Source organism: Heliangelus exortis, chromosome 12 (genome assembly GCF_036169615.1).
Source record: "Heliangelus exortis chromosome 12, bHelExo1.hap1, whole genome shotgun sequence".
NCBI lineage: Eukaryota > Metazoa > Chordata > Aves > Apodiformes > Trochilidae > Heliangelus > Heliangelus exortis.
In genome coordinates, this window is record NC_092433.1 from 11,274,155 (window position 1) to 11,295,491 (window position 21,337).

General features: G+C 45.4%; 1 protein-coding gene and 1 long non-coding RNA gene across 6 annotated transcripts in view; one reads left to right on the top strand and one right to left on the bottom strand.

The window, feature by feature from the left end:
* Window positions 1-21,337, bottom strand: part of KLF15 (KLF transcription factor 15) — a 31,663-nt gene that overhangs the window by 7,759 nt on the left and 2,567 nt on the right. Inside the window, exons 1-2 of one of the 5 annotated variants that reach the window (XM_071756009.1) lie at window positions 5,568-6,073; window positions 183-1,290 (exon numbers count right to left, since the gene is read on the bottom strand). In XM_071756009.1, the coding sequence (XP_071612110.1) occupies window positions 183-1,225 (1,043 nt within the window). In that variant the 5' untranslated portion in view covers window positions 1,226-1,290; window positions 5,568-6,073. Of the gene's footprint in view, window positions 1-182; window positions 1,291-1,716; window positions 2,093-2,142; window positions 2,261-2,349; window positions 2,869-5,567; window positions 6,074-21,337 lie in introns of those variants that run through there. The other 4 variants (XM_071756008.1, XM_071756010.1, XM_071756011.1 and 1 more) reach the window with 4 other exon arrangements.
* On the top strand, window positions 2,365-10,717 carry LOC139801587 (uncharacterized). The gene is made up of 3 exons (XR_011728244.1): window positions 2,365-2,489; window positions 3,460-3,579; window positions 10,556-10,717. It is a non-coding gene; the product is annotated as an uncharacterized lncRNA (long non-coding RNA).

The window sequence follows — 21,337 nt, forward strand, 5'->3', positions numbered from 1 at the left end:
TATTTAATTTATCAAAACCTCTGGATTACCTACCACGAAGAAAAAGATCTTAATTCTCAAACAAACCAAATGAGTTTTGGGAACAGAAACAGTTTATAAATCTATTTGCTCATCAGATTAGGTCAAGTGAGCTAAAAAAGGGGAAGGGGGATTGGATAGTGCTGCCCCCCCCCAGTACTGACCTCCATCCGCAACCCGGCCACGTGCATGCAAAAGGCTTTTCTCCTGTATGCCTCCTCAGGTGGGCTTTCAAATGGCTGCTTTTCGTGTACATCTTGGTGCAACCAGGAAAAGAACATTTGTGCATTTTAATGAGTTCTGCTGCAGGGTTCTTTTGAAATTTCTGACCCATGATGATTCCCGTCTGACCCTGGATCATGCCTCCTGGCCCAATTGGCTTGGCGGCGATGGGGACGGGAGCAATGCGGACAAATTTAGAGGACAAGTTCAAATTGGATGACTGAACTATCTGAGGCACAAGGGCAAATGTCTGTCCTTGGATGTTCACTAGAAGCTGTGCAATTTTAATGTTCTCTTGTGCTGGTCCTTGGGAGCTGGGGCTTGTGTTGGACTCCTGTTTGACCTGTACAGGCTGAATTTGGAGCATAACCGGTATCCCATTCTCCAGGGACATTCCTCCATTTGAAGCTTGGCCACCTTCTGTTGAGCTGCTCAGCTGTTCATTTTTACTCTCTTTCAAACTAGCGCTGGGTAACAGATGGTCTTTTTGCTGTACTGAAGCAACAGCAACTTGGCTACAAGCTCTCAAGTCCTTGGTCTCACTTTTAGGTCTGTCTTTGAGCTCCAACTCCATATTCTCCTCCAGAAATTCCTCAATTTCCTCAAGTGTGGGCTGAAATGGTCCAGAGTCTTCCATATCCACAGCAAATTCAGGCAACCTAAAGTACTCCTCTTTCACCACTGGCTGAAGTCTCCTTTTGTCCCACCATGATGCAGCAGCGTTCCCCAAAGATGCCTGGGACAGCAAGTAGTCTAAGATACTGTCCTGACTTTCCGCGCTGGATGTGCTTCCATAGCTGGAGCTGAGAACCTGGGAGTCGGGACTGGAACAAGAACAAAAGCTGGACGAGTCGCTGTCATCTTCAGACAGGGGGGAGGGCAGCATTTGGTAGGACCTCACCCCTGCTGTCATGTCCCCAAAGTATCCAAGAGAAGATCTTGTAGATGAAAAGGATTCATCAGTAGGCAGCAAGTGATCCACCATTCCTGGGCGATCTCTTACGGATATCCCAACAGCATATACTAGGTGGTGAGAGTTCAGGTGAGAGCCTGAGTGTAGGAAAACAAAACAGCAACAGTCAGAAGTTGGTTTAATCATTTATCTCCGTGAACTAAAGCTAGTAAAGCCCTCTAGCTCACAGGAAGGTCCTAAACATCCAGCCTCACTGAGTACACATGCTGCTACATGCTTTGATATGTCTGTACCACCCCCTAAGGACTGTCAGGACTGAAGCATTTTGCAGGATTGCACCATGTATTTGCAAAAGAATTCTTTCAGAAATCATTTCACAACTGTGTGCACTCACTCTAGATTTACAGCTCCCTTCCAGAATATTACTGACAAGAGAAAATAAATTATGGGCTTTCACCTAACAGTAAAACCTAGAGCCAAAGGAGGGAATGGGCAGAAAAAAAAAAAAAAAGACTGGTGGCCATGAAAAAGATCCTTTCCATATCTTGTAGCTTTCCACCAACCTTATTTTTAACTTCCTCAGTTCCACAAATGTAGACTAATCAGCATAATGCAAGGATCAATCTGTCAGAAGCCAAAAATATTTACTGTGCTTCAGCATTTACTAGGTGGATTTTCCTCTCCAGATGTAATGAATCAGTTTGCCAACGTCATCATCACCTGCACTGCTCTTATTAAGGCTGGTGCTGCGCCGAGCTAATTACCACCGCCTGCTTTCACCCCATCATTCCATACTCTCTCTCTCTCTCTGGCTGTGGGGGGATCGAGGTGATCTGAGCCTCCTGCCAGCTGCCAAATTGGGTGGGCTCACATGGACCCCCAGTATCTCAATCTGCCGTGACTCTCGGCAGGCAGCTGAGAAACTCCCAGTTTCCCCCCCCCCCCCGTCTGGGCAGCGAGCAGGCAGCATCCCGCAAGCCCCTACTCACGTGAGCCTTAATCCCACAGCAACCCCACGGAGGCAGGAGGACAAAATCCTTCCTTCCTAGCACAGCCCACCGACAGTGGTGACCATCCCGTGCTTTCCCACTTAAGCCAAGCAAACTTCCTAGAAAGGTTTCTGGGGAGGGGAATCTGCGTATTTGTTTGCCTCCCCCCCCCCCGCCCAGAGGGGGAAAAAAAAATAAATCGCTTACGGACGGAGACCATGCCTCTGAGAGAGCAAATGCAGAGACCTCCAGATGGAACAAACACTGGCCCTCAGTCATTCACTCAAGGTGACTGATTGAAAACAGAGCTGTACATGTGCATAATAAAACAACTCTTTCTGTGGAAGGTATGTGGACTGCAGAGATAGAAGTCATTTGATCAGCCTATGAGGTTTTGTGTGTGTGTGAATTAGGAGGCATGTGACCCAGCATGAAGGAAATGCCAGTCAATCTTGTTACACGCTGTCATTTTCCACAGGCTCTGCCGCTGCTGCGCTTTGGACGCTTTGCCATGAATAGTCAATAGCTCCCAGTTTTGTGCAGGGAAAGGGATGGTTGTTATTGCTATTGCAGAGCATCTTTGCTGCCTGGTCTCCAAAATTTGCCCCGTCTTTCCCTTCTCTGGAGAAAAATCAAAAGGTGTCTGTGTGCTCAGTGCTGCTGCAAACACAGTGCAAGGTATTTTACACAAAACCCCTTAAGAGCTCCATCCCATTGGAAGCATTTATTAATATTTCATTGAAAACAGAGGGTAAAAAAAAAAAAACAAACAAACCATTTTTCTTAAAGATATAGCTTCCTCCAAAAGCACACAGAGGAAGCTGGGGCAGGTTGAAAGAAAGATTTAAAAGTAAGATTGCACATTTTCCTGGTATGCACGGCCTGTCAGTCAGCAATGCCTCTGAACTGATAATGAAATACCTACATGTGCCGAACAGGAGGAAGTTCAAACAGAGGTTAGTGGCTCTGTTTTGTGACCTTAGCCTATAATAATTTCTTATAGTAAAAGTGAAGAGTCAGAAGAGCTGACCTAGTTGTAAGTCAGTAATTTTTCTGTTTGTTTTTTTCTTCTATTTTTCTGCATTCATGGAAAGTTCCTCCAGCAGAAGTTCTAGAGCCGAAGTATTCCCAGTATTGAAACAAAAAGCACATTCTGCTTGCGAGAAGGTTGTACTGGCTTCCAGTAAATATGCACGCAAGCAGCTTGTTTCTATCTTGCACCAAAAGCTGGTGACTGCCTTGTGAAATGTGGGGCAGAAAGGAGGACTTGCCCTCAGATGGTTTCTGATCCTCCCTCCTATGTCTGCATTGTTCCAGCCCGAACTTCTGAAGACTGGTGCTGCGAGTGAAATCTAGACTGCACCATGGCTTTTTTTTCCCAAGAGAAGCTGACCTGTTCCATGCATGCAGGGAAAGAGCCTGCATCAAAAGCACTTGGTAAGATTCTTTTTTTATTAAAAAGCTCCAACTTTTCTTTCAATGGCTGTGAGAACCAGGAAGGCACATATCAAAACATCCATATATTCCACTGAGAATAGACCTAAATCCTGATTTGAATAAGAGCTGAAAGGACAAGGGGAAAAAAGCCCAACAGACTCCTAGCAACTAGAGGGAGCAAGGTCCCCCAGCAGAGAACAGGCAGCACACTTATTTCCCCATCTCTTCTGACAAGCAGCAATGTCACTTGCTGTAACCAGAGTAATTTTAAGAAGAGAGGGGACTGTCAGTGGCAAATAGATCCAGGGACATTACCAGCCAGATCTGCTTTCTGTACACTCTCAAAACTTGCAGAGCAGCCAAGAAGATTTTGGGGAATGCCTGGAATGCAGGATCAGGCCCAGGCTATATTTTATCCTAAAGGCCAAACTAAGAACGAAAAGGCAATCAGTCCTACTTTGCCTGATGATACAGCCAAAACCAGAAAACTAAAAAAACAACAAGAAAAAAAGGAGGGGCTTCACAAGCTACGAAAACTAATGATGCTGTTTACATAAAGCACTTTCATCTCCCTGAGCCCTGGAAACATGTTAGAAATGTAAGTACCTATAGAGGGACCTCAGTGCCTGAGAGGCTGAAAAACAGCCACTTCTGGAAGGAAATACAGCAGCTGTTCAACAGCACCCAGCAGTGAAATGGGCTCCAACTTTTAAGGGTTATGGTGTCCTTCCTACCAGAAATATGTCCCATTTAAACCTGTCCACTTAATTGCCAGCTAAAAAAACCCAAAACAAACCAAACAATAATGACAAAAAAACCCCAACCCAAACCAGAAGACATAGAAAGCAAAGACTCAGAGTAACATAAAAATGTTAAATCCTGGGGATTTGCTGAAACATGGTGACATATTTCCCAGTCTGTCATTTCTGGACAGGCAGTCCAGCACAACAGATCACACAGTTCAGAGATGCTGACAGTAATTTCGTAAGTATACTGCTACAGCTCCTTCTAGTTTAGGACTAATCTCTTTAAGGTTTTCCCTTCTTCATCAGAAGATTTTAAATCCGTTCAGGCTGACTTCTGCTCCACAAACAGAGCCACAAACCAGGCACTGAAGCAGGCCCAGCATTTAGAAGAAATTACAATAAAAATGAATTGGTGGAAAAAAAATAATTAAAAGTTTAAAAAATAATAATAAAAAAGAAGCCAAGAGCCTGGAAACCCATTTGGTTTCATCCCTTTTGCAAGGTGCTCAGGCTGCCCCACAAACACAGAAGGGGGTGTTTAGGGTCTTCCAGTTTCTTTCTAACACCTCTGGGAGCAAAGCCTTTATTTCTGGAAACTACCCTCCCCTCCATCACAAAACTTTGGCTTCCCCAAGAGGAACCACTTTATCCTCGCAGCAGCAGCCCCCCCGGACGGAACTCCCCGCACCCCGGGCTGACCACCCGGCAGCCGACTGTGCCCCAAAACAACGCTCAGCAGGAGGGTTCTGGGGGTGGGGGACAGAGGGACACAGTTCCCATCCCAGCCCAAAGACAGCCCAGGTTTTCACGGCTGCAAAGCGTTTGCTTGTTTGTTTTGGGGTTTTGTTGTCGTTGTTGAGTGGGCCTTTATTATTATTATTATTTGTATTGTATTCCTCCTCCTTCCATCCCTTTTCAGGAGGCTTTGCCACAACCCCCGGGCAAGATAAGCAGGAGTAGCCCCCCCACCTGCCCCTCACACCATGGCATGGCACAGCTCCAGCCTAAAAACTGCCCCCCAACCCTGGCCGCAGCCCGGCGGCCCCTGCTGCACCGCAGGGGTGGGGGTGGATTTAACCTTCCACACACCCCCAGGACCGGGCAGCAGTGGCACAAACACCACCGCTCCCCCTCCCATTCCGCCCCCCCCTTCTACCCCGGCGACTGCGGTAACGGGGTGCAGGGGCACCGCTGGCGGGACGCGCACCCGCGCAACCCTCCGCACCCCTCGCACACCCTTACCTGAACTCTGCAAGCCGGGGAGTAGGGAGAAAATGCCAAGAGCGAGTAGAAGAATGCAAAAATAACAAGGGAAATTAAAAAATAATTAAAAAGAAAAAAAAAAAAAAAAAGAAAACCACAAAAATAAGAATAAAAAGAAAAAAACAAACAACCTGAGAAACAAGAATGCAAAAGTTACAAGAAAAAAAAATGCAAAAATAATATTTTTTTAAAAAATTAAAACCCAACAACAACAAAATGCTTAAGACTCCCACGACAACCAGAACGAGCCCCGGCGGTGCGCAGGGAGCGCGGAGCGGCGGAAGGCGGGCGCAGCTCCCCCGGGAGGCGGGTGCGCGGCTGCGGAGCGCGGCCCCGCTCCCGTAGTACTATATCCCCTCACCGGACGGGCTCGGCGGCGGCGGGGGAGGCCGGGGAGAGGCTCGACCGCGTCCGTCTCCCCCATTGGCCCCGCCGCGGCGGGGGCCGGACCGACACCGGTCTCAATGGGAGCCGCCGCAGCGCCGGTCCGGCCCCCGGGGCGGTGCCCGGGAGGCTCCGCACATGACGAGCCCCCGGGGGGCCCATGCGGAACCTGTAAGTGTGTGAATGGCGGGGGGGTGTACGCTCCGGGAAGCGTGCAAATCCCTGGAGACCTGCAAATTCCTGGGCGTGCACAAGTGTCTGGAAGTGTGCGCATCCCTGGAAGTGTGCAAACCCGTGGACACGCGCAAGTCCCTGGTAATGCACAAATTCCAGGAAGAGTGCACATTCCTGGAAGTGTGCAAGCCCCTGGCCATGCATAGGATCCTGGAGGGGTGCAAGTCCCTGGAATCAGCAAGTCCCTGGATGTGTCCATATCCCACATCTGTACACCTGCCCCTTTCCTTCTCATGTGCTGGAGCCTGATGGGAGCATGCTGGGGAATCTTGAGTTTTGGGGTACCTCCCAGTCTTATTATAGTTATTCCTATTTCTTAAAATAAATGCATATATATATATGTATTAATATATATATATATATATATATATATACATATGCACACACCACAGTAATACAATGTTCAGCATGGATCAGGATCCATTTTTAAATCCTGCAGTGCTGAAGCCAAGCTGAGGAAGCATGCAGCGTGCCAGCTGCAGAAGTGCTGATTATTTCTGTTCAGTCAGTGGTTTTTCAAACTCAGGTTTTTATTTTTCAGACCCCTGGGAAGATGCAGCCTGGGATATCAGAACACAGACTCGTGACAACAGGTCTGTGCACAGGGCTACATGGGACAGATCATCATCCCCTCTCTCCCACTGCAGAACTGTGGGCCTCATAGGAAAAATGAGGGATTCTCCTCATTTTATGACTTCATAAGGAAATTGAGGCACAGAGTGTCAATCCAAGCATCTGCAGCAGAACCAAGCCATGGGCTCTTATCTTTTCATCTCCAGCCCAGGGCCTTAAACTGGCAAGAATATCCTCCATCTGCATTGCTTCAGAATTGCCAGAAACACATTTCACAGTTCAGCAAACACAAACCAGTCTCTTCCCAAGGGGGTGATCAGCTTCTACAAGTCATGGCAGACACAACCCAGCAGCAGCACAGGGATGACCCTAGAGATGGTGCCTCTCTAGGTGGGTATCACTGAAGGACCTGGGGTTGCTCAAGGCTCTTCTCTCATGCACAGACCACTCTCTTCCTCTCCAACTTACCTCAATGAATAATGCATAAATACATACTCATCACATTCCTGGGTACTATATTTATACAAAATCATCAGGGCCAAAATCTGCATTAGTGTAACTTCCCTGATGTAAAAAGCATTACATTAGTAAAACTCTGGCTTTAAATAATTTTACCAAAAATACATTTTGGGCAAACCTTGCTTTACTGTTTTCTCTCAGTAAAACCCTGCTCTCTGAGTAGGTGCAGTTTAGCTTAGTACAGTGCAAAGGGGTTTGGACACAGCTAAAATTCCCAAGCCCTCAAGACTGGTATTAAATGAAATTTGAACTGGTGGCTATACAGATATGAAATATCCTTATGATTTTTATTACCATGAAAATAACCAGAAGTTGCAATCTTAATTTTACCATTATTATAATATACATATGCATTGGGACACATTATAACAATACAAAGATTTTTCCCATCTTCAGTGGACCAGTCACTTCCACAAACAGGTAATAACTTAAAGGTAAAGAGCTTGTAAGTCTGCGTCCAAGTTCACCCATGGGATGGAAAAGCTCTTCAGTTCATCATCACTTTGGTTAGCTCAAGAATGAGTAACTTCAATTACACTGCAGAACACTATAGAGCATCTCACCTGTTCAGTACAAGGCTACAGCCATCACTGGGAGATGAAATGCAACGGCAAAGCAGAGAAGTATATCTAGGGCTTCTGCACTTCTCCCTGAAATTTCCCTGAGGAAAAAACCAAAAAAAACCAATAAATAGTTCTATCACACAGTGCTTCCGAAGAGGGTCCAGAGCACCTGGGATAAACCCCTGACCTAAGCTCACTCATGCCTTATGTGACAAGTTCTGGGTGCACCAAACTTTTTGCATACATCCAGGTCCCCTTTGCTGTGCACGTATCTCCAGAAGGAAACTTCAGCAAAGCCCTTGTGTATCTGCTCAGTGACTTAGCCTTAGGAGTTCCTGGGAGTGCAGCCCTCTTACAGAAATTACTGTCCTGAGCAGACTATTGGATGTCAGGACAGCCTGGACAAATACCAAAGTCCTCTTCTTCTATCCAAGCAAAACTTCTAGACGGAGACAAAGGACGTGTTAAAAACACAGAGAATATACAATAGCCCAAGTTCTGATATTTCACTTTAGCATAAAAAGTTTCACTTCTGCATCAACCCATCATTGTGGAACAGAAAATGAGAAAACATACAAAAGTCACTGTCATTTGGAGCCCAGATCTGGGGTCATCCTTGGTGAAATGTGTACAGAGGTTCATCCTCTACAGCACCTTTCCTGAGCAGGGATTTTATCATTAAAATTTTCTTTCCCGGGATGTTCATACTGTTTACCTATGAGTCTGAGGTCCTCAAACAACAGTCCCGGTTTTGGGGAACGTGGGACCACTTTGGGTCTTAAACCCAAAATCAAAAATTACAAGCTAAAGTGGCAGGTGACAGCCTCTGGGCTAATTCAGCCACTTCTCCATTCCTCCATGAGGTCTGACTATACTTCTCTAGCTGTGAATTGGTTTACTGATAAATTCTTTGTAGCCTCATGACAGTGAAAGCAAATTGACACACATCTAAGTTTTGCTCAAGGTTTTGGAAACACTGCAAGCCTTTATTAACAGCAGGAGAAATGGTCAGAGCTAGATAAATATGATTGCTGATCACTTTTGGCTGCCAGCTTTTCATGAGAGCCAGGAATGACTGTTGGGCCTGGACAGGCTATTGGCCATGAGTTTTTGTGGAGCTGTGACTGATGTCTCACATCAGGCCACATCCTTCATTTGGTACTGCAGAAAAATAGAGCCCACTCTCTGCTGTAAAATACATTTGTCTTTTCCCCTGCCCCTTCCTTTTTGTCCCTCACTAAGAAATTTCCTTCCCTTTCTTCATCTCTTCACTAAGTCTTTTTAAGATCTGTTATTACCCTTGTCCCTTCGTCCTGCTTGGGGATTTTCCATTCTCTCTTTTGCCACCTTTCAGGAGAGAACTTCAGTCTGACTGGTTCCCCTGCTCAGACAACCTTTCTCGCATTGCTACAGCCCTATCAAACACCAGGGCTAACATAAAGCTAATGTCTTTTTCATTGGCTTTTGTCTGACAGCTACGTGTTAAAAGATCCAGTCAGGAAAGGCAAATAAACCTTGGCATTGAAGCCTTTTAAAATTTCCCTGCAGATAATAATAGCAGTGCATTGTAAAGTTGAAAAGAAACTGTAGGCTGCAGTTGTTCCTGTGCTGTTATGCCACGTAGCACAGACCCATTAAAGGTGGGAAAGGCAGCAAAAGGCTTATCCACTCCCTACTCAACAGTTTACACCTAAGAGTTATTTGGCTTTGCTCACACTTTGCCTTCCCATATGTGGCTGTACAGAGGCTGATTTTGCCTGCCTCATGTTTTTCCATCTTCTGTTGGTCATTTGAGTAGCTTTGTGTTAGAAATAATTATTACCCCCGCCCCCTTTTTTTTTTCTTCTTCTTTTTTTTGAGGGGACTGGGAAAGAAAATGTTTCAAGGATGGGCAAAAGGAAGGTTTAGGCTTTGTCATCATTAGAGGTCATCTGTGGTATTTCTGCCCCAGTCCCTGCTATTCTCCACTAATGCATCAGCAAAGTATTAGTAATCTGTTGAGCCAACCAGCCACTTGGCAAAACAAGGGTTACTCAGGCTGAATTGATTGCTCACACATTTCCATGTGATTTACAAATCAGGGCCACTCTTTTCCAATGAAAGAATTTTTTTTTTTAATTAGCCTTTTGCAGCCGGATCCCTTCCATGTGCCACAAAGCTGGTGGCTGTGTCTGGCACTGGCTGAGCTCTGCTGGGCTGCAACTTTCAGCACCAGAACAGTTACACCTACAGGAATGAAAAAAAGTCTGTCAGACTCTCCAGGACTGTTATGATCACTTTAACTTAGCAGTCCTTGACACTCACAGATAAGGACTGCAAGTTCTCTTGGTACTACAGAAATATTGACACAAAGAGTATGTTTATCCCTGGCTGGGGTTCTGCAGGACAAGGCAACAACAGGCATCTCAGGACTTGATTTCTTTGGCCCTGCAAGGGCATCCACACTGCAGAGCCAACAGCTTATTGATTTTAATATTTTTTCCTTTCCTTCACTAGTTTGAAAAATAAGTTGTCTTTTCAAGCCAGAGTCAGGGTTGGAAGAAACAAATTATAGGATTTTTAATCTTAATACCTTTTGGACTATTAAAGACAGTGGGGAGCCAGGGAGAGTTTGAGATTTTCTGGCAAACTTTGTGTGTATTAAGATACCTAGAGACATAACATCAACTGCCTTTCTGGCTGGTATTTCTCTAGGCCATCTTTAACCAGGTCCATCTCCAACTTGGAGTTTCTATGCATAATCCCTGGATTTTAATCTACTGGCAAAAGCACCCATGAGCAGAGCTGCACCTGCTAAAGTTATGAATCAGAACGTTTCTGATGGAATCAGACCACCTTCAGCAGGGGTATGGGCACACTGAGTGTGTGACAGGCAAGCTGTCCTATCACAGCCTCCTCTGGCTTAATGGTGAGGTGAACCACAAGGTGAAGCTGTTGAAATCCTGGTCCTGAAGCTGCATAGAAGCTAATGTGTTCAACAATGCACGTGAGTCTCATTGCAAGAGGTTCCAGAGCAAAAGGAACAGCTCAGTCCAAGCTGTCCCTTCTGAAGATGCCTCAGGGACAGGTAGGTTTGTAAATGTGAAAAAACCCAGTGACTCACTTGGAGGAGATTCAGTACTTCCCTCTGCTTATCCAAGTTCAGGAAAGCAAAACAGACTAGAAGATCTACAGGAAGATGTACAGGAAGATCTGGGACACAACAAATGTTGACCCCTGTTCAGGAGCTCATCTGCAATAAACTGTATTCCCCTGCCCTCTCCTGGAAGGAATATGCCAGAGCTGGGTGTGTTTGTGCAAGATCCTTGTGCTGAGCACTCCAGGGAAGTATCTTAAGATGGTTAGAGGAGATGGTGATTCTGAAGACAATGTTTACAGGAACAAAAAGCCATGACCATGGTGTGTCCACGGTTTGTTCCCACCATCATGTCTGCCAGAAACTGGCTCACCTACTCGGGAATGTGAGTATTTTCAAGGAAGAGCTGCCTGCCTGTCTGGACATTTGCATTGAATTGGGAAACAGAGAAGATGACCCAAATGATGGAATCCAGAGCCTCTCACACACCTTAAATAGTAAACACAGAGCCTACATGAAAACATCAGTAACCTTTGCTCAGGTCACAGCAGAGCAACAGGTCAGAAATGCAACATGGCAGCACCAACAGCTCCTGGGGGTACTGGTGCAGAATGGGCAAGTAGGACTCCATCACTTGGCCATTGATATGGTGAGAGCCCAGCAGGGAAGTTGACTCAACTTTTTTGGAGCTTACAGAGTACAGGCAGTGCCAAAGTACAAAGTCCTCAAAACTGGGAAGACGCAGGTCTGGAGGTCTGGTCCTGAACTTTCAGGTATTACTGTTAACCCTCCAGACACACAGTTCAGCGACTGTGACCCATTTACATAGATTCACACTTGAAGATATTAGATATATTTGCAAAGCTTCCTTCTTCTCTAGAGCCACATGAATTCCATTTATTAATTATTTTTTTCCCAAACACACAAAGCAATACTAGTCCTGTTCTACAAAGAGGACTGATTAGCAAGTTGCTGCCTTTCAGATAAAAATTGGAGCAATGAACCCCAAAAACCTAAGTGTAGAAACTCTGCAAGTCTATAGTTTAATAGTTACAGCACAGGGCTATGAGTCAGGAGCTCTGGGCGGGGACAACCACATGTGCACTACATAACCTCAAAAGTGTCTCACATCCTTCAAGTTTTCTTTGCAGTTGTATTTCATGAAGTCTTTGTAAATCCAGCAAAGAGGTAATGCCAATATCCTCCAACATGTCAGGGAGCTGAATCACCTCCTTGCAGCTGGGGTGCTGCTCAGGACAGGGGGAAAATGACACTCTGTATTGTAGACATACTGTGAGCAAATGTGTGTGGGTAGGTCTTATCTTTTAAACCCTGGCTAATTGCTTTATCTTAGTGATGGGGAAGATGCTGAAGACCACAACAGACATTATGTAATATCTCTGTGAGTTCCACAACTGTTTTCTTTCCCAGCTCCACCTGAGTATAAGTTTGCTGGGTTTGCAGTATGTTCAGTGCATTTCCTTACCCTATCCTCCACCCTCTTATCAAAAAGATGAACCTCAATAAAGCAGTTCCAGCTGCCTTAAAAGGAGGGAAGGTTCATATATCCTGCATCAGTACAGGGGTTAAGAACAACCTTTCTGTTCATCACAGAAATAAACATTAAATGAAGCTGAGTTATATCCCTCATGTGACTAATGTTCTAGCTTGTTTTCTAAAGTGAATTCTTCATACACTTCTTTCCTCTCTTGTTGTCTTACATTTGTCCAGACTCCCTTGCTCCTGGGGGACTAATTACCCACTCAGCAGTTACTCTGAAGTCCAATTGTAATAGTTGGCAAAACTCCATTCTTCCATGCTAGCTTTCAAAATAATTCCTCAACTTATTTCAAACAGCACCACTCTCTGCAGCTTCTTCCCAATTTGCATTGCCCGGGAGTTAGATTTATTTCACTGCTGGTGGGGACTGACTTCTTTGCTTGTCACAGAGCAGATATTCTCAGCAGAATAATTAAAAACAAAGAAAAGAAAACTTAAACAATGGATTGCTTATTTTAAAAATTACCCATTGTGATGTAATCTTCTATTTTATCATCTGCTGAATCCGTAGTAGCACTATAAACAATGAAAACATTGTTTTGGACCTGGATTACTCTTTCCTCAAAATAGAGATGTGATCATAGAAAGTGTTTTCATTCACACCAACTTTGGACTTGTCAAAGAGTTTAGGGGAAATTTAGTCACACATCCTGTGATCCAAATGTGCTGATTTTCTTATTCTGTAGGTATTTGGGAGCAAAATATTCACCCCTACTGGGTGAATTCACACCCAGTATATTCACACCCTACTGGGGTCACAAGAAATAATGAAGAGCTAAATTCATATTACTGGCAGAGATCTATTTTTTTTTCTTATAAACACTGGTTGAGAGGAAACCACGTCCCTTCCCAATTCTGCTACTATTTAATTGTCTATATGGCTAACAGTGACTCACTTCATCTCCTTGTTCTTCAGTTTCTTCACCTGTTCCCTAAGGATAATATTTCTTATATAATTGTGTAACACTGAATAAAATGATGTTCATAAAATGTAATTTGATTGTCTGGTGAATAATATATAGAAAAAAGATGAAGACAACATCTTTTTTTGAAGGCGCCTGAATAATACCAACAGCACAGGGAATATGGCAGCTCCTATGAGAAGAGCCTGTAAGCACTGCATGAGAGAGAACATCACATCTTATTTAATGATTTCATTATTCCCTAGCCTCTATTTAATCTCATGCTAATTCTCTTCTTCCTAGAGTGATGACATCTTTAACCTCTGCACATCACTCAGCATTTGGCCAAGTGGACTTGAGACCTGTCTGCTGCAGAGGCACAGTGCAGCAATTGCCCTTGGCTCTAAAGCCCATTCACCCCACTGCTTGGCCAACATTTAGATCTGGACTTTTTTTTATTTTTTCCCTTTTCTTTTTGCTTAAGCTTGCATTTACTTGTTATCATCCTGTGAACTAATGCAGGTAGTTGGGCTTCTCTAGCTAGCACTACAGCTCCTGTCAATCAACAAGTGTCAACTCTCTATTACAGTTAAGTGTTGCCCAAACCAACTTATTAGAGCTAACTGAAATTTACTACTATAATTCTCTTTGTCTAAATATCACAGTCCCTAAGGTAAATACTGGCTAATTTCTGCACTGCAAAGATCAAAATATTGTCATACCAGTCCTTCTCACAACATCGCTAGCACTACCAATCAAGAAAACTTAATTTGTTTTGACACCCAAAAAGAACATAGCTATCAATATCAGAGAAAACAGAAAAGATGTTTGCTCTGTGATGTCAAATGTTTCACTTTAATTTTTCACACTGAATTATAATCACAAGTGTAAGTTATTTGCTGATGGGACCAACAGCAATTCCAGTACTAGCCAGGAGTTACTCAGCAGAGCCTAAAGAAATCAATTGCAAAGTCTGGGTCTTTATCAAAATTGATCCAGTAATTAAATATTTACTTTCAAGACTCATCTCAAGTCCTATTTCCAGGTCAGAATCACAGGTTTTTAAAAGATACCTTACCTCTGCTCCTACATTTTAAAATCCAATCGCTCCCATTTTTGTAAATCTAGCAATTATTTTCAATACAGTTTCCCACACCTTATAGTTTCTTCTCTCAATAAGCCATCAAAAACATTCCAGCTAACATTACAGATTGTCTCTTTTTTCACTTTCCTCAAGGCATTCACTGCATGCAGCAGCTCCCTGGGAGCAGCTACTGCCACCCAGCACTAAGGTGCCCAAAGGAGAGGATGCTGTGCACAGCCACAGGCATGCTGCAACTCCTCCTGCTGGATTTACAACATGGAAAGTCCCAGCATTTCCAAAATCAAAACTTGGGAGCTGTTCTTAGTCTGTCAGCACCTTTTTAAGAAGAATCTAAGAACTGCCTGGACAACCATTTAAAAATTGTCAAACACTCCTGCCTTCCTCCCCAGCCTATGTTCAGAGTGGTCAAAATGGATGGTAGCTTGGGCCAGAACATAGCTGACCAAATCAGGACCATCATTTCAGCCACCCAGGGCTGGCACCAGCCCACTTCAAACTGGGCCTGGCAGATGTGAAATGTCAGCAGCTGCCTTACCAGTGGGCAAGGCACAGGCAGCACTCGTCATGATGCCAAGAGGTCACAGTGAATCAAGTCCTCCTGAGCAGCATTTCACAACTTCCCTGCCCAGCCACAGCCTGCAGGGAGGGCAGCAGACTGGGGTGCCTTGGGGAAGATGCTCTGCACCACCTCGAGGATCTGCTGGTTCTTCCTTCCCTGCAGCACTGGGAAACCTTCCCTACTGCACCAGTCAGGTGTAGCTCTGTATCTGGCACCCTTGCTTCACCACAGCTGGTTGGGTGCAAGCTGGGGTTGCTGCTGTAGCTGTCCCATGGCCTTCAGCAGTCCTCAGCAGCAAACATTCACAAGAGCTGCTTATAGAGGATGTACTCTTATTTTCTTAATCGGTGCCACAGAGATGAGCGCCAAACCCCAGCCAGTGCTTTACTGTCACCCTCTGTTGTGCTGCCTGCTGCAGCTCTGTGACAAACAACACTTCCTTGTGCCAGCCCAAGTTCCAAGAACAGACAGGGCTGGAAGTTTGCTGGAGTTTTGTCTGCTCATAGGTCAACATCAGAGGATGCTCCTTTCAAAAGCAACCCCCATTTTACTTTCAGACTGAGGTTTCTGGAGCAGCAGGAAATTGCAAGGAAGAGCCAGGCGTGCGGGCAGATCTCCATGGTGCAAAGCAACACGAGCCACCTGGGCTGCCAGGCAGTAACCTGTGAATTGATCCGAGCGTGACTGCAGCAGCACAGGGCCAGGCCAGGCACTGTCAGCACTGGGGAGAGGAACAATATTGCAGCCTTTGACGTCATTCCAGTGGGATCAAGCTCAGACGTCTGTCCCAATCGGAGATTGCACACGGCCTCCCCAGAGAACAACCACGTTGTGCAATGCCCAAGCAGACTTTGCTGAAGATTCAGGCATAACCATGGCTCGCAGCAAATCAGCTCAGCACCCCCAGGATCTGGCCTTCAAGTGTGCAGGAACGGCAAGAGTTTGGCAATGGAAGCCCTGCAAGGCTGATTAAATGGCTGCTTAATCAATTGCACCCAGGCAAAACCATTTTAAAATGTGCAGCAGCAAAATGATGGGCAAAAGTCTTGTTTGCCCTCGTAAGAAAATGCCCTTCTCTGCATGGGGCAGAGAAGAGGGTTTGAACAATCCTTGTGTTTTTTTGTTTTGTTTGTGCACTGCTTAGGAAAGAGAAATAAAGGCTAGAAGCATCGCAGGGACCTATCAGTCAGCATGAGTGCATAGGGATGTTTAGTTCTTCCCTGGGCGCCAGTTCCTTCCCTGGAATCAAGGAGGATTCATGGGGAAGACAAAAGATTGTGATGCCTTTGGGGGTGATGGGATAGAGAGAAACCAGTGGACAAGATGCAAAAAGGCCCTGAGGAAGCCGTAGGAGTAGGACACAGGCAGGATCAGAGAGAGCCCCGAGGGCTCTTAGGCAGTTCAGCTGGCTCAACACTGGTGTGGGATGTCACCTCCAAGAAGAATGCAGAGGGACAGCATTTCTATTGAGACAATGGGAGATGAGCAACAGAAGGGAAACTGGGCTTAAAGATGGATCAAGGAATCAAAGATCTGTAGAAGGGAAATGAGAATCAGAAAAAGTTTTCCCAGAAAAGGCTGAGCTGAAGTCTGCCAGGACAGAGTAGAACTGTATCCAGGCGTCCTGGGTGAAGCTTGGCTGCAACATGGCTTTTTTGGAAACAAGGGATGGGATGTGGCCCAGACACCAAAACCCACTGAGATGAATCCTTATAAAAATACAAGCCAACAGAAAAGCTGCAGCAACCCAGAACAAGAGGTACAAAACAAGGGATAAAAAATGCTGAAAAAAAAAATTCACCTTGAGCAGAAGCTCCTAAGCCACACTGGAAGACAGACTCCATGTGGGACAGGGCCAGCCCAAGGACTTGGCTCTTTTCAGCCCTCTTTTGGAGCACACTGAGACCCAGACGGGAGACCAAAAATTTTTGTCAGCTCAAATACCACATCCTCCTCCCTTTGGAGAGAAAAATGTGCCAGGAGCCTTCTCTGGCTGTCTTCAAGTCCTCATACCTGCTGAGAAGCCACACGAACTGCTTCAAGGGACCATCTTGAGCAGCCATACATTAATGGTGCTGCAGGATTCACCATTTGAAAGGACATCAAGCTGTGACCCAGGATGAGCACAGCACAAGGTCTTGGGTCTAACACAGTGGGAGTGGAAGGTAAATCAGGCAAATGGGCAGAGGTTTCATTTGGCTTATCCCAAAGTGATGCTATATATTCTTAGAACAACTAAAGAGACTTTCAGTTAGGAACTGGGCTCTGTTACTTCTGTTGTAATGAAACAGATACATTGGAGCAGTAAAATCCCTTGGTTCACCATTTCTGCCAAAGGCAGAAGAGGATTTACAAGATGCTAAAAAAATCAACAAGAGTCTCTTAACTAGTCCTTGAGAATGGTTTAACCATAGGCCAGGCTCAGAAAGCACTGAAAGGTCTACAAAAAACTAAATACAAGGATAACAGAAATCTAAAGGCTCTTATTTTACAGGACCCTTTCCCACAGCCACCACTGATCTGAACAACCTTAACAAGCTCCATCAGACTTTATGTGGAAAACTTCAAAAGCAGGAACTGGCAAAAGGAGCTGGATCTGAAGGACAGGCACCAGGCTGCTTTCCTCTCAGGGTATAGTCTGGGGAAACTGGGAGCAGTAAATTTAGCCCATATAACAAACACACACGTGTAATGGGGGCCATTGGAGAGGGTACAGCACAGCAAGTGATTTCGGCCCCGTTCTCCATACACAGATGGGGTCCTGCTGCCACATTGAAAAGGTTCACAGTAAGACAGAAGCTGCCAATCTGAGCTCAGACCAAAGCTTTTCCAAAAAAAGGTAATTTACCTTGGACGTGCTGTTGCTGACAAGGGGAAAAGCCATGGGCAGGCAGTGAGCAGAGTCTCTGCTGAGCCAGCCAGCACCCAGAGCCTCACAGAGCTGCCAGTGCTGGGACAGCTGCTCCTCTGACCCTGGGCTAGCAGTGGGTTTGCTGATGTTGCACAACCCCTGGGGAGATAGGGTGAGAAGGGAAACTATTGCAGTGGGCACCTGAATGCAGCTGAGTCTTTCAGTAGCAGACATGGCTCTTGTCCCTCTGCCTGACTCAGCCTCCCACTGTTGCAAAATCCCTGCTCATATCATAAGCAGGTAGTGGGGTTTCTAATTTAGAAGCTGTGTTGGAACAAGAACAGAGAAGGTATTCAGGAGGGATGGTTTAGCCTGGCACAAGGCAGCATTCAGCAGGGTGAGTCTGATGCCATGCCCCAAAGAAACGCTCATCAGAGGTGCTGAGCACCACTGCCCCCATTCTCTGCAGTGAAAAGTCTGGGACTGGGATAAACCTCACATCTCCAGGGCATATAGATAAATTTAGCAACCACAAAGAACCACTTAAGATGTAATCATAAAACCTGCCCCTAGCCCTAATGCAGCAACTCCTGATGCTCTCTCCAGACAGCTCAGCCACAAACTCTTCTGGGAGGATGGCAAGGGAATGGCTTCCCCAGGGAAGCACTGTGCCCATGATGGGTGGGCTGCCCTGCAGAGGTGGGGGTGGGTTGAAGGGATGCAGGATCTGTAGTAGGAGCTCATCTCCTGTTGGAAGAAAATGGGCAGTCTGAAGCAGAACCTGGCTGAGAGGGAAAAAAAGGGCAAGCAGCAACACACCATGGAGACTTGGAAAGAAGTGGAACAGGGGTGGGTGCCAGTAAGGGGAGAGACTGGCAGAACACAGGAGGTAAATACTAGGAGACAAATTCCCATGAACTTCATCATCCTGACTTCTAACTATCTGAAAATTAGACATTTATCAGTGTGTGAGCTATTCACCCACGGCTGTTGGCTGCCAACAAGACACATCCAGAAGGAAGGCAGGCACTGAGAGCTCAGTGCAGCAAGAACTAAGTCAGAAGGAGAGATTTACCTAAGCCACCAGCCTCAGGACACACCCACTGAGACACACCACTCAGCTGGGGGGAAAAACATAGTATTCCTACAGGCTGATGGGACCCCTGGGAAATGGGTGCCATTTAGTAATGACAGCTTTCACACCTAGGAAAAGAAATCATCTAAAAAAGAGCAAAATTACATAAAGACTGGTCTTGGAAGCATTGCTGAAACAGGAAGCCCAGAGGAGAGAGAGAGGTTTTGGGACAGGGTCCTATCTGCCAAAAGAGGATAGAAATTGTAAGCATTTCAAGTGTGATCTTTACCCTGTCTTGGGAAAGAGGGTCACCTCTCAAAAATACACCCCTCCTCCAGCATTGGCAGCTATCAGGAGATAATTCCACCCATGAGGAGTGATGGGATAAGTGATCTGCAGGTTGGTTTCAGGTGAGAGACCTTTGACTTAATGGCAGATATAGGCACTGGCCCTCTGTGTTGTGTGAACTTTATTCCATTTGCAAAACAACATGAGCTCCTCATGCCACCTCTCAGCTGGCTGCTGGCTGCATCTGTCAGGTCAAACTGTGTCTGAAGGATCTGACTCACTTCTTGCATCAGATCTGCAAGAAAATGACTCAGGGATAATCCTAAATATCCTGATCAGCCCCTGGAACCTCCATAGATCTGCTGCCTAAGTTCATCTTTCTCTGGCAATCTCTTTGGGAGCCAAATTTGAGTCTCATTCAGTGCATGTAGGGGGTGAGAATTACAATGGTCACCACTCAAGGAGGTTGGCAAAAGAAAAAGGAGCTAAGGGATATGTACTGAGGCATCACTGAGGGAGGAGTTTACACCAGGGCTTGCTGTCTTTGCTGCTCTTGGTCCACTGGAAGCTTGAGCATGTGGTGGTTAGATTGGAGCACTGGTGCTCAGGAAAGGATTGCCAGACTCATGGTGGACTTGGTGAGCCCATCAAGGAAACAGGATCATACTTACATCAAGACTATGAAAAGGCTCAGTGGCTGAAAGGAACAGGTGAGCACAGGCTAAAGAAGAGTTGTACCTTCAATACTCTTAATACAATACATACAGAGAAGAGCAGCAGCTGGCCCTGTGCCCATCTGAAAGCCAAGAAGATCACTTTACTAACAACACTGTGAGAAAGAAGGGTTGAGAATGCTGATTGTGATGATGGTTCTGCATTATTAGACAGAGCTGTTTGCTCTTGAGAAAAAAAAAAAAAAAAAAAAAAAAAAAAAAAAGGAAAAGGATCCAAGGGATCCAAACTTATTCTTTCTCTTTGCAAACCTACTACAAGAGAGCTAGAATACAGATTTAAGCACAGACAAAAGTTGATAGTTGTTCCAATTAATGTTCCAGCTAGCATCTGTTCTTTTTAATTAGCTGAAGCCTTCTTTTGTGTGAGCAGAAGTGTGCTGGCTTCTTTTCTGCTTAGCTGGCTATCTTGAACTCTCTTGGCCTTTGGAAACTGCCCTGTTTCAGAGAAACCAGAGCCTATTGTGCATTGATACTTGGTACGTGCCCACAGGCTGTGTACACGCTTTGCTGCAAACAGCTTCAAATCTGTGTTTCCCACTAGAGGGAAAACTGACACAGGAAGATATTTCACAGATGCCCTCTCCTCCCTAGAGACACGTATCTGTGTATTGCTTCAATATCAGCAACTCAGTTCTCTTCTGCAAACAGGGATTATCATAGAGCAGATGCAGGTGGATGGAGAAGGGTTCCCCAGGACCTCTTAACCTTCCTGTTTTGCTCCGAGCTCACTGATCCTTCACCTCACCCTTTGTAACAAGACCTTTGAGGATCTGTGTATTTCAATTACATACAGATGAATAATTTACCAGCCCCGGCTGTAGCAATAAACAAGTCTTTCTGCTCTGCCCAAGCACTCAATGGCTTGTCTTAATTTTAACTTACTTGATAAAAACCCCACGAGTTAAGCAGCATTCAAAAACCTTCAAAGTTTCTGGTAAGAGAAGAGCAGGGTGGAATATCACAACAGCAAACAGCACCCACTGCAAGTATTCCTCCTATCTCTGAGCAGGGCATTGACCTGCTGTACAAACTCCAGGTAGGAAACCACTGGCAAAGCAACTTCAGATGTAATATTTACCTAAGAGGAGATATTTCAATGGAAAACAAGCTACAGGATCTGCTGATATCCTGGTGTAGAGAACAGCAGGCATTCACAAAGGAATAAGGACTAGATGTGGGAACTTTCTAGCATTTCCAAGTAATAAAGCTGTCCTTGCATGAGGAGCATGTTCGTGCTGTCTGTGACTCCAGCTACACAGCTCTGAGAAGTTGGGGATTTGAGGCTTGTGCCACCAAACTTTCCTTATTTGTGCCCTAATACTCATA